The 13,373-nt window shown below is 51.4% G+C and overlaps 1 protein-coding gene across 1 annotated transcript in view; it reads right to left on the reverse strand.

Annotated features, from left to right (window-relative positions):
- Nucleotides 1-857: 857 nt before the first annotated feature.
- The window catches only part of LOC105484724 (leiomodin 1), a 61,451-nt gene continuing 48,935 nt past the window's right edge, over nt 858-13,373 (reverse strand). The window contains exon 5 of the mRNA XM_071077933.1: nt 858-5,149. Coding sequence (XP_070934034.1) covers nt 3,524-5,149 — 1,626 coding nt within the window. The 3' untranslated portion in view covers nt 858-3,523. The remainder of the gene's footprint in view (nt 5,150-13,373) is intronic.

The following is a 13,373-nucleotide window of genomic DNA, read 5'->3' on the forward strand; positions in this document are numbered from 1 at the left end:
GAGGGTGGGGGGGCAGAGTGGACGATATGACAGTGGGGGCTGCAGGCAGAGACTGTGGAGGTCAGACCGTGGCTTCATCCAGGTTGCTAGATGAACCCAAAGGTAGGAGACTTGGGTTCAAATCCGGATTCATCAACTTGGACAAGTCATTTGCTGTCTTTGAACCTGTTTTTTTTGTCCCCGTACCGTACGGGCACCAGACAAGGATAGAGCCTTTCTGGATGTTCCCCCCTAAGTTTTAGGAAAGGAAGCTGGATAGATGGGTGACTGCCAGTGCTGGTGGGGCAGGTGGGCAGCAGTGGGTGCATGGCCCAGCAGAAACGCAGCCTCTGGAGTTCGGGCCCCTTTTCCAAAGCTCACCAGGCTATCTACCCATCTTTTCCTCCTCCTCCCTTGAACTGCCTCCCTCCCCTGGTCCCTAGCACAGCTCCAGGGCGTCCCTGGGGCAGCTGGAGAATCTGGGTTGCGGTCCACCCCCAGGTGGCGCTGCGCTTCCGCACCAGGTTCAAGTGCACCAGAGGAATGATTACATCATCCAGGGCAGAAACAGCATCCCGCAGGAGGACCGCGGAGGGGCCGCTCACTTGTTGCTCGGGACAGTAGGGAGTGGTTTTTCTCTCTGGCTAAATCATGTTTGAAGTTTGGTAGAAAGGGCTTCCTAAGGTGACACCTTTTTAAGGTGTTGGAGCCTTAAGATTTGGAGGTAGGTTGTTTGGGTTCAGGTGAGCATCCAGTGCTTTCCTGCAGCACCGTCACAGCCTTATTTCAGTGAGGGAAGGAAGGAGAGCTGTTAATGAGAAGCAGTTCTATGGCCTGAAGACCTGGGCTCAAAACAAAACCAACAAACAAAAAAGACCTGAGCTCTGCCTTTTATTAGCTGTGTGATCATGGATATATTAGTTAACCTCTCTGGGCCAAACTCTATCTGCAAAATAGAATACTGGTATCCACCTCACAGAGTTGAAAGATCAGCTGAAGCAACCTAAAGCATCTAGCTAGTGCCCAGCACCCAGCAGGCCCGGGGGGTGCAGTGGGGCTGACAGTGGGGGCTGACGGTGGAAGCTCTAGCTGGCCTTAGCTCCAGCTCATACCCTTTAGGTCTAGGAGCCAGTGTGTGTCTGTCTCCTCTCCTCTGGGCCCAGTGATTGCTTAGGTGACTGGGGTGACAGGCAAGTGGGTGGAGGGAATGGGAAAGAGTGTGCCCTGGGATCTGAGGGCTTTACCCCAGGACTAGACTGCCCTCTGGTTTTGGGCAGACCTAGCACAGTGATCCTGCTTCCTAGCTGGGGTAGCCTACCCTCACCTCAACGATGGTGAAACTGCTGTGCCTCCTGCTGTTGAGGCAACCTGGAGGCAGAGAAACCTACAAGTGACACAGACCCAAGGTGGCAGTTCCACAGTGCCAAGGGGTGCCAGCACCTTCAAGAGAATGAAATTCGGAAAGATGCCTTTCATCTACACACGATGGTGGGCATGGCAGCATTGTCAGCATTCCTGCAGTTGGGGCAGGAAGCAGAATTGGTGAGTAGATGGGGAGGGCTGGGGAAGATGAGGCCCTTCTGAGCCCTAGGGTACACAGGTATGGGTGCTATTCTCCAAATAGTCACTCCACTTCTCTGCCTGCTGCCTTCCTGGGCCTGTGACTGCTGTGAGGACCTGGCCCTGAGCCTGTGGTTAGGCAGAGTCATGGAATGAGCATCCCTAAACATGCCTAATATAGCCATCCCAGCACCCTGCACTCCACTCTGCCCCAGCACCCCTGAGAACAGCTCTGGCTACTGACTCCAGGCAGCAGGACTGGTTCAGGAGCAGACCTAGTAGAGGCCTGGCCTTCTAGACCTGAACAACCAGGTCAGTGGAGAGTCCTCTGCTCAGAGTTCAGATTTTCCTCCATGCTGCACTTTCTGAGGATGTGAATTTATTTCATGGCCAACTCAAATAGCATGGCAGGGAACCTCAGCTTCTAGAGTCCTCCAGGGAGCCCAGGGTTAGGATCAGGACTCACAGTTCAGGACAACAGGTGGGGCACAGCCATTCACAGCTAAAGGTTTGTATATATTATCAAAATCTTATGGAAAAACAGATACACAGCTATTTATACAGCAGCAGGTGGGTGTGAGGAAAATGTCTACTTTGGCATCAAACCTTCAAGTCCAGCTGCTGTCTGTCCCACTCCTCCTGTCTGGAGTCTACTCCCACCAGGCACTGTCCATCCAGGCCACTGCCCCTGCCACATCCTCTGATTAGCCTGGACTTTGGGGTATCCTCAGCCCCTCCCCATGCTCCCCTTTGTGCCCCCGTGCCTCTCCATCTTTCTGCCATTGTCCCACACAGAATGCCACTGGCCCAGCAGCTTTGCCCCGTGGGCTCCTCAGAGGCCTGAATCCTGGCCCTAGAGGGCAGTGGGGCTGGGGTGGATGTGGTCCCTGTGGGACATCTTTCCTGGATCACAGGTCTTTTGCAGCTTGCCAGTTACATGGGCCCTGGACAGTGCCATCTTCTCAGCGATGTGCTAAAAGGACTCTTCTTGTCCGGAAACCTGAGCTCCAGGTATTAAAGCAAAATTTGGAGAGCCTCAGAGACAAGAAAAGGAAAGCGAGAAGAGATAAGGCATCCTTCCTTGAGCGTGACCCAGGCCTTGACTGTCCCATGGCAGAATAGGGACATCCACAGCAGGTCAGCCAGGGACGGGGTGGGCAGGGTCTGTGTAGCCCTGGGAGGTGAGGCCTGAGCAGTCATGGCATTGGCAGATGGTGCCTGGTAGCCTGGTCCTACTGAAGCAGTTTGGGCACTTCCACCTGTAGGGGCAAAGTAGAGACAGGTTAGAGAAGGGAGCTCGGCCACCTCACCTCCCTCCCTACTGGAAGGACACAGGAGACACTGCAATATGTTATGTCTGTGGAATGTGAATGAGGTGTTGACACTGAAGGAGCATTTTTCCTTGTCTGTAAAAATTGGATGTCATCGAGTCCACTGGAATTACAATGGAAATTGTCCTTTATCTCATGATGTCTTGTCCCAGATGATGTTGTGGGGGTTGGGTATCCAGCCAAATGGACAAACGATCATGGACTTTGTCACCCAGGCCAGACTTCCAGGGGAGGCAGAGCTTGGAGAAGTAGGGTGTCCAGGGATGGCTCCTCTGTCCATAGCACTGGCTAGGCAAAGGTAGACTCTCCTGAGAGGTGAGTCTCCCAGAGACCTTTCGGATGGACTGACCTGTAGGACTCGGCTTGTCCTGAGAGGAGGCTAAGTAAAACATGGATCATTTTTGTTTGGGGAAATGGAGAAGACTTAAAGGAAGGACCTGAGGCAAAACTACTCTGTAGAGGCCATTTCTCCATTTTAAGGAGAAACAGGCTTCACTGCAGGATGAAAGAGAAGCATGGAGTGAGGGGCTAAAGGAAGCTCCTTAAAGGAAGGGTAGAGTCTCAGCTCTAGGGAATGTACAAGTGTGACCTGCCTGCAGGCAGAAGGATGCATAAGATGACCTGAAGTTCCCTATGGGCCCTGGGAGTCTATTTCATTTGCAGCCGACAGGAGCTCCTCTGCATGCCTTCCCTTTTGCAGTCCTGCCCTCTCCTCCAGGCCCTAACCAGCCCCGCCCTGTTGGTTCACGCCAACAACTACTTAACTTCTTGAGCTGCTTGAGGTTGCTGGAGCGGATGGCGGCCAATAGCTGGTCACGGGAGTTCTTCTCCTGGGCAGGGAGGACTTTGTCTCCCATCTTCCTCTGGGTAGCTGGTGAGAGTGAATTCTTCAGGTTTTCCATGATAAGGGGTGGAGCCAAGGGAGGGGGAGGGGGAGGTGGGGCAGCTGGAGCACCCCCTTTTTTGGGTGAGTTCTTTGGAGAGGGCTTTGGAGATGGTTGAGGTGAAGGTTTTGGGGAGCCCTTGGCCAGAGCCCCGGCCTTGGGTACCTCCAGCAGATCCTTCTTCTCTCCCTTGGCTTCCTGTGCCTGCCTTTGCTCCTGCAGCCGCTTTTGTCTCTGCTTGTCCATGTTGCGGCTGAGCAGATTGGTGACGGTCATTCGGGGCCCGGCCAGCTCAAAATGGTAGCCCAGCTTGAGCAGGGTAGTATTCTCCTTCAGCAGCTTGGCGATCTCCATCTCTGTCTTGCCTCCACAGATGTGTCGCTGGTTGTGGAAGCGGAGCTCGGTCAGTGTGTTGTTCTGGAGGAGGGCCCGGAAGATGGCCAGGATGCCTTTGCCTGTGATGTGGTTGGAGTCCAGGTTGAGGCTGGTGATGGTCTTGTTGGCCTTGAGCATGATGGCAATGGCAAAGGCCACGTGGTCATCGGCTCGCGTGTTGGCCAAGGCAAACACCTTAACCACAGTGTTGAATTCCAGAGCCTCAGTAAACCGGACCAAGATCTCATTTGTGATGCAGTCTGAGTTGTTGACATTCACCTCAGTCATCTCAGGGTCATTGTTCTTCACTCTTTCCAGAGGCTCATCAAATATGCTGGGAGCTGCCTCCTCCTCCGCCTTGGCCGGCCCTTCAGAGGGCTTGGTGGGGCCACTGGGCATCTGTTTCTCGGGTGTTTTAGTCTTGCTGTCTTCCTTGGCTTCCTTTTCATGTAAGGGTTCATCCTTCTTGACTTTTTCATTCTCCTTTTTGGTGTCTGTGTTCCCAGTTCCTCTTTTTACCTTCTCATCCTCCTTTTTCATGTCTGTGTTCCCACCTGCTCTTTTCATCTTCTCACCCTCTTTTCTGGTGTCTGTGTTCCTACGTTCCCCTTTTACCTTCTCATCATCCTCTTTCTTGGCCACCTCCTTCATCTCCTCTCTCTTTTTATCCTTGTCCCTGCTCAAGCCTGTGTTCCTGTCACTCCCTTTCTTCTCCTCTTCCTTCTTGGTGGCCACTGCCCTCTCCTCTGCTCTTCCATCCTTCCCTGCCTCCTTCTTATCCACTGCAGCCCTGACCCGGCCCTTGTCAATGCCCCGGATGATCTTCTCTTCCTTGGGCTTCTCACCACTCTTGCCATCAGCTTCATCTCTGTCTCTAGAGAAGCTTTTCTTTAAACCACCCCTCTTTGGCTCCTTCCCCAGATCTGAGTCCCGTCTGGGGCCCAGGGCTTTTTTGCTGGCATCTCTGCCCCTTTCCTCTCCATTCTTGGCATCTGTCTTGGTCTCCACTTGCTTGCTTTCCTAAGAATTCAGAAAAGAAAAATAAACATGAAAAGCTGGCTACAGAGGGAGAGGAATGAGTATGGGGATGTGTGGGGGAGCGCTTACGTAACTGCCCTTGAGCCTCTGAAGGACAGTTGTGTTGTTTGGGAGAGTGGGGTGGATGTCTCCATTGAGGGCAGCAAAAGAGGGACTCAGGTTTAAGCTGCAGAAATGGAATGACATCAGACTCAAGGCCTCAGGGTCATGAGACAACCAAACACCTGCAAATGTTGTGGCAGTTCCTTTTATGGAGTATTCTCAGACCCAGAATTGCCCTTTCCTATCATGGGTGATTTAGAAGAACTGCTTCTAAGCAGTGCCATGCCAAGCACATTGGAACCTGAGGCAAAAGGTGAAATACTAACACTGATTCTGTCTTTAAAATTTTGCATTGCTGTTTATTGTGGACTTTTTGCATTAGTTTTATTTTAAAAAATACACATGAGGCCGGGCGCGGTGGCTCAAGCCTGTAATCCCAGCACTTTGGGAGGCCGAGATGGGCGGATCACGAGGTCAGGAGATCGAGACCATCCTGCCTAACACGGTGAAACCCCGTCTCTACTAAAAAATACAAAAAAACTAGCCGGGCGAGGTGGCCGTTGCCTGTAGTCCCAGCTACTCAGGAGACTGAGGCAGGAGAATGGCGGGAACCCGGGAGGCGGAGCTTGTCGTGAGCCCAGGTCGCGCCACTGCACTCCAGCCTGGGCGACAGAGGGAGACTCTGTCTCAAAAAAAAAAAAAAAATACATATATATATACATGAAGGCCGGGCGCTGTGGCTCATGCCTGTAATCCTAACACTATGGGAGGCTGAGGCAGGCGGATTACCTCAGGTCAGGAGTTCGGGAGTTTGGGACCAGCCTGGCCAACATGGAGAAACCCGTCTCTACTAAAATACAAAATTAGCCAGACATGGTGGTGCACGCCTATAATCCCAGCTACTCAGGAGGTTGAAGCAGGAGAATCACTTGAACCTGGGAGGTGGAGGTTGCGGTGAGCCGAGACTGCGCCATTGCACTCTAGCCTAAGCAACAAGAGCAAAACTCTGTCTCAAAAAAATATATATATATATATGTGTGTGTGTGTGTGTGTGTGTGTGTGGTGTGTGTATACACACACACACATACATGAAAACATCAGTTATCTTACTCACTGACTTTTTGGCATCCACTTGTATTCTGTGCCCAAAGTGAGTGCCTCACATCCCCTCACCTTAGTCCTGGCCCCAGTTTTTAAGGAGTAGGTCAGTAGTTCTGAAATACAGGAATTTTATAAGCCAATACATTTCCAAAGGAAAAATAAAACTGGAGGGATCAACATATACTAACATTTTATTTTACCAATTGAGGATATTTGTAATTTTTTTTTTTCTTAGAGATGGGGTCTCGTTATGTTGCCCAGGCTGGACTCAAAATCCTATCCTCAAGCAGTCCTCCCACCTCAGCCTCCCAAAGTGCTGAGATTACAGGTGGGAGCCGCCATGCCCGTCCGGTATTTTAAAATTCTATCTACCATCATCGTCTCATCAAAATAAGAGGGAGCTAATTTTAAAGAAGGTAGGCATAACAGAGTAAAGAATATACCTTAACAACAAATATGTGTGTTTTTTAAAATTCACGGTATTGTCCTTATTTTTAGTAAAAACTTAGCTAAGGACAAGCACCTCTCTGTGGAGAGCCCTGGAATTCATTGGGTCAGCTGATCTCTGGAAGACTCTGCCAGATTCTGGATCTTGGATTCTATGACTCAATTTTGACCCCCGAGACACTGAGAAGTTTGTGAGAGAGGCCATGGGACCCTAGTCAGTTGAGCTGCGAAGGGGGCTTGAGGTTTTTTTTTTTTTTTTTTTTTTTTTTGAGACAGAGTCTTGCTCTGTCACCCAGGCTGGAGTGTGATGGTGTGATCTTGGCTCATGGCAACCTCTGCCTCCCAGGTTCAAGTGATTCTCCTGCCTCAGCCTCCTGAGTAGCTGGGATTACAGGCGCGCGCTACCACGCCCAGCTAATTTTTGTATTTTTAGTAGAGACGGGGTTTCACCATGTTGGTCAGGCTGGTCTCTAACTCCTGACCTCCTGATCCACCCACCTTGGCCTCCCAAAGTGCTGGGATTACAGGCGTGAGCCACCGTGCCTGGCCAGGGGCTTGAGTTTTATACACAGCATAAGCCACCCACCCACACCTCCGTGGATCCCTGTTTCTTCCTCCATAAGGGTGCACCGAGCCTGAGCCCTGTTTTGAGAGCACTTGCTTCTCATCTTCATCAGAGAAGCAGAGGAAGTGGCAGGGTTAGACATTAGACTTAACTGTCCAACTGTGATGGAGACCCCAGAGCAACTGGGACTTAAAGGGAGGCTGTGATGTCCTCCCCTAAAGGTTTTTCAAGAGGAAGAGACTACGGTTTGAATATTTAAAAAGTTTTCTTTCAAGAGTGCCAGGTTGGGGTGTGGGGAGAAGGCAGGGAAGAAAGGAAAGCAGCTCTCTATCACACTCTCTGGCCCATGTTGCATTTCTTCAACCTCCACTCTTCGCCGAGGGAATGGAAAGAAAAGTGAGTCCTATGGAAACGGTTTGTACCTGCACCACAAACACATGCCATTGGGGACCAGCCCCTAGGTTTTTTTAGCAGTGAGAGTCCTTGGCTCCTCTGCTAGAATCACAATAAGCAGCCAAGGGGCACAGCGCCTAGTGAGACAGGGCCTTGGAATGTATCTGTTCTAGCCTTCTGCCCTGCAGGCCCCAAGGTCCAGCTGCGCTGGAGGCCCCACTGGGGCTGTGGTGATGGAGCAAGGGGCAGAGAGCTCCCCCTCACACTCACTCAGGCCCCCAGGGAACTGGGTTTGACCCTAAGATCAACTGGATTCTACCCCAGAGCAGAAGTGATGGTGACCTTACTGAACCTTGATTTGAAAGGGACCGAAGGAGAGGAGTATGCAAATAGAGTGGAAACAAGGAAACTCAATGGATCAGCCCTTTTAGGAAGCTCTTATAATGATCTGCCCATAGTTTGATCAGGGAATTCCATCTCCTATTCCCTGATCTCGTCAAGTTGAGAGCAGTTTCATCAGTGATTCTGTCCACTTTGGGAGCTTGGAGGTGAGAGCTGGAGGCACCAGCTTCTCTAGGCCCATGGTCTAGAGATCAGGCCCTAAGGCAGAGACTCCTGCCCTCCCCTCTTCCTTCCCTTCCCAAAATGTGCACAGTTTGGAAGTTCTCAGAGCCCACTGTGCACTGCATAACTTCCCTTTCCAGAGTTCCCACGCCACTTGTAGGGTTCACTCAGAGAGAAATTGGGGATCCATAGAGAACATGACTTAACTAACTTCACCTAGCAAGTTCAGGGAAAGCTGGGTTTCAGACCTGACTGTCTCACTAACAGCCACCAAGTCAGTGTAACCATCTCTGACCTTCCCCATCAGGGGCCAAAGCAGCTCCTCTCTGCCCACCCAGCATCCCTGGGGTGCCCAAGTGCCCAGCTACCACAGAGCTCACCCACTAGCCTCCTCTTTTCACACAGCCCCCTTCAGAGCTAGGACTCCCATTCAGACCCTTCCCTTTCGCCCCTAGCCAGGACTCAATTTAATCTTCTTTCTTTCCTTATTTTTTTATTCTTTTTTTTCTTTGAGACGGAGTTTCATTCTTGTTGCCCAGGCTGGAGTGCAATGGTGCAATCTCAGCTCATTGCAACCTCCACTTCCTGGGTTCAAGTGATTCTGCTGCCTCAGCCTCCTGAGTAGCTGGGATTACAGGCATGCGCCACCACGCCCAGCTAATTTTGTATTTTTAGTAGAGATGGGGTTTCTCCATGTTAATCAGGCTGGTCCTGAACTCCCAACCTCACGTGATCCGCCCGCCTCAGCCTCCCAAAGTGCTGGGATTACAGGAGTGAGCCACCATGCCCAGCCTCAATTTAACCTTCTTCCCTGACACCCCACATCCTGACTTCTCCCCTTTGTCCTAATCCAGGACTATTCCCCACTCCCTCCTAGTTACCTCCCCTACACTGGGGTCCTAGTTGGCAAGGATCTGCCAAGTGTCTGTTCTTGAGGAGGTGTGCCAACACTTTAAAAAGAACCTAATGAAAAACAGGCTGGGGATGGGAGGGAAAGGGTTGATTAATCATCAGTTTCCTCCAAATAGCCAGGAATGAGAGGGGCTGGGGCTGGTTGCAGCTTGTGTAGCCCTGAGCACTCAGACGTTGCCTTAAAAGGAGAAGGAGCCCAGAGTCCTCCCAGGGCTGGGATTTCTGTTGAACTGAGCTCCTCAGAGCCGGCACATAGCAGAGCTGCTTCCTTTGTGCTAATCTGAAAGGGAGGCTAGAACAACTTCTTCTTGCTTCTAGAATTGATGGTGCATCCCGGTGACCTCGAGAGGTTATTTTTGCCTGTGTTTCTGTCTCTAGACCTTACTCAACTGCCTATCCCTTATAGCAGGAGTAGTTTAGGTTAGATATAACAAACAACTTCCATGCAGTAAAGGTCCACAGGCCTCTTGATGAGAAAACTAGGTAGCAACAGTTATTTTTTTCCCTTTGCGAAAAGCATTAGGGTTAGGGGAATCCCACGGGGTGGTTTGGGAGTCCTGGATGGAGGCAGGGGAATGGAAAGGATGACCTCTGAAAGCCTGTACTGACCTGTGACTCATTGAGGCACCTAGTGATCAGACTCAGAGGTAAGAAACGGTTCTTTCCATCCTGGCTAACACGGTGAAACCCCGTCTCTACTAAAAAATACAAAAAACTAGCCGGGCGAGGTGGCGGGCGCCTGTAGTCCCAGCTACTCAGGAGGCTGAGACAGGAGAATGGCCCGAACCCGGGAGGCGGAGCTTGCAGTGAGCTGAGATCCGGCCACTGCACTCCAGCCTGGGCGACAGAGCGAGACTCCGTCTCAAAAAAAAAAAAAAAAGAAACGGTTCTTTGCCCCCATCTCCTCCAGGCCTTATGGCGACATGATGTTGCTCTGTGTCTGCCACGTGCGTTAGGATCCAAGTTTAATGCCCTTGATAGGTTCAGATGGGCAAAGCACAGCATTTTCTCCCTTACCTTGGCCCTTCTGATGCTGCTTCCTCTAGAAGTCTTATCTGATTAAACAGAGGAGAGAACATTTCACCACTTCCATTGGCAAAAGATGAGAGGAAGAGGATTATTTGTCTATCCAGAAAGTTTAAAATGAGAACTTACTGAGGGCGAAGGCCAGAGCCTCTGTGTGCTGCATTCGGCAGCCACAGCCCACTGATGCCTTGCTAGCCCACGCGGCTCCCCACTGAGGTCACCTCTTTCCTTCCTGTGACCCATCACCCGAGGAGAGGGCATCTCCCTCTCTGCAGAGTCATTTGGCCCCACGTGGCTGCAAGGGAGGAAGTCTGCAGACAGACTCTGGTGAGAACAGCTCCAACAGGAGGTTGGAAGATATGGGTCTGCCTGTGCTTGCAGAGGTCACTTTCCAGCCACTCGCCTAAGAGAGGGCAGAGCCAAAGAGGGCAGGACTGACTGGCAATGACCACACCCCTCACAGGTGATACCACTGCCATGAATTCAGAAGCGTTTGTTCCTTTCCCAAAGCAAGACTGAGGTGATGCCAATTCAGATGGTTTGATGCCACCCTTGCTACATCCCCTCAAGGTGGTCAGTGATACCTATGCGGTCTTTTGATCTGGAGGCATCCGGAATGCCTCTACGAGCTCCAGGCTGAGGGTTGGATCTGTGGCGTCTCCCAACTCTGCTTCTAGGAGACTTTTCCTAGGCCTTGGCTAAAGTTCCCTAGGACATTAAAAGGTGCAGTTTGTGTGGATCTGGAGCTCATTAGAAGGCGGCATTTTTACCTTGGCCTAGGCTGTGGCCTACTGCTGGTTTCTCCTTGACCAAAGTTATATTTATCACGAAAGCCCCAGGGAAATATGTGACATCTCCCAGTCCCACTCCCATGCACAAACTCCTTACCACCTCTCCATCAGCATCCTGCATCAGTCCCCCTGACCCACCTCCACCATGTCTCAAAGCCCCCAAACATTCCCCTGCATTTCCCACAAAGCTGTCCCAGCAAGAGCTGGGGCTCTGGCCCCACTCCCTTCAGCCACCTGGGGACTTCCTGGTACCAGACACTACAGCTGCCAGTCTCATCTATCTTTACAAGGGAGGGCAGGGAAGAGCTGACCATGGGCTGGAGGGCCTGTCAAAGGTCCCCTGGGAGAGCAGATGCCTTACAGGGCTGGTGTGCTGGGCAGGGCAGGCAGCAGGGCCCAGGGCTGGAAGGGACTGGGGGAGTTCACCCCCTGCAGTCTCCTGCTGCATTCCATGTGGAGTGCCAAATCTTTTATTGTTTTCCACCAAAAAGAAAGATTCTAGAGTCTCCGGAAAGGAAGTTTAAGGAGAGGCAAGGCACGGTGGCTGACCCCTGTAATCCTGTCACTTTGGGAGGGTGAGGCAGGGGGATTGCTTGAGCCCACAAGTTCGGGACTAGCCTGGGCAACATAGTGAGTGAGACTCTGTCTCTATTGAAAATAAATAAATAAATAAATAAATAGACAGGTTGAAGGGAGGTCCATTACCCTATGAGGAAAGTTGGGTTCCTGGCACCAGCTGTCCTGGGTAGGGGCCGTAATGCCTGTTTCCCTGGGTGGTATATGGGGCAGGAGTCCTCTACTGAGGCTAGGGCTAGGTCATTAGACATGAAAGATTCAGATCTTGTAACAACTGATATTGCCCCTAGAAAGCTACAGGTTCCCTTTACGGCTGCCAGGAAAACTGGGGCTGTTCTGGAAAAGTTCTGCCCATAGCGGTATATGAGCCCATTGGGTCTTTAGACAGTTGGCCCATGTGCAAATCCCAACTCTGCCCCCAACTAGCTCTATGACCTTGACTGAGTCACTTAGCACGTCTGAGCCTGTTGTCTCATATGCACAATGGGACTGATCCCCCTGGGGATCCTCACTGGGTTGTAAGTGGTAGAACCAGGCCTCAAACCTAGATCCTGATGACAAGAAAGCCTTGAATAGGAGATAGGCTGTAAAAATCTAGGTCCTTCTGAGGAGCGATTAAACCTTGAGGGCAAGCAGTACGGCCCCAACCTCCTCCTCTTTGAGCCCCTGCCCCCTTTGTTTAGTATCTTGGAATTGCTTAGCAGGGTGAAATTTGTTCTTACCCAGTAGCCAATGGAACTACATTGTGTGCTTTTCTATGGAAAATGAAATGACTATGTATTAAGCCCTGGAGACCTGCCTGGAGGGCTGCAAGGTGGGAAGGAATGAGGCTGCTTTGAGAAGCCTCCCCCAAACCCACCCCAGTCCTATGGTGACAGAGGCCAGGGTGGAGTGGGATAGGGACAGGCATTATCCCCACCAACAATAGCAACTAGCACTTGTAGGGAGCTACACTTGTGGCGCCCTGTGGGTACCAGGAGTCTGTCCTCTCGAGCCATTCCACCAAGAATCCTGCTGCGGGCCTTGCTCATACATCCATTCATGGCCCCATTCACCAAGAGGCTTCTGTCAACACTGTATGAGGGACACAGTGCTACATGAGAAACAGTCTTGCCCTCACAAATTAGGGGACATGACGAACCAGGGGACAAGTTCACATCAAAGTGTATACAGCAGAGGGTATTGAGGACATTCCCGCCCCCCCCCACAGAGCAGGCCTCCCCCTGCTGAAGAGTTACCGCTTCAGCCAACAGCATTCCTTCAGGCCAGCCACAGAATCACTGTAGCCTCCCCCAAAAGGCCAGCAGCCCCTTTCTTAGCCACTCTCAGACTGAAGTTCTTCAACTCCTGTTCTGGCAGTGGCTCGGGGACTAGGTCTCAGCATCTGCCAGCAACCCTCTTTTTTGGTTATCCCAGCTGTGACCCTTCCCAACCCATCCCATACCTGCTTCCGCAACTTCAAAGCCCCCACTCTGGGGAAACATTGGCTGTCTCCACTGGCCTTTACGGGATGAGTTCTGAGGGACCCTTCCATTCACTCTTCCTAGTTATAAGAGGCCTCTGGGGAAACTGTGACCCAGAAATGGGGTTGGAGAAGGGAGAAGAAAATGACAAGTGCGGATGGAGTGCAAGTAGAACCTCACCTCCTTAGGTTAACATCTCTGGAAACATACTTTTGGGAATGTTCAAGGGCTTATACAAAAAAAACCCGCACAGACACTCAGCTTCTGCCCATACTGGAGCACAGTTAATCCCCTGCAAAACAGGGGCTCAACATAGAATTCCTAAT

The sequence above is a fragment of the Macaca nemestrina genome, chromosome 1 (assembly GCF_043159975.1).
Source record: "Macaca nemestrina isolate mMacNem1 chromosome 1, mMacNem.hap1, whole genome shotgun sequence".
In the NCBI taxonomy this organism is placed as follows: domain Eukaryota; kingdom Metazoa; phylum Chordata; class Mammalia; order Primates; family Cercopithecidae; genus Macaca; species Macaca nemestrina.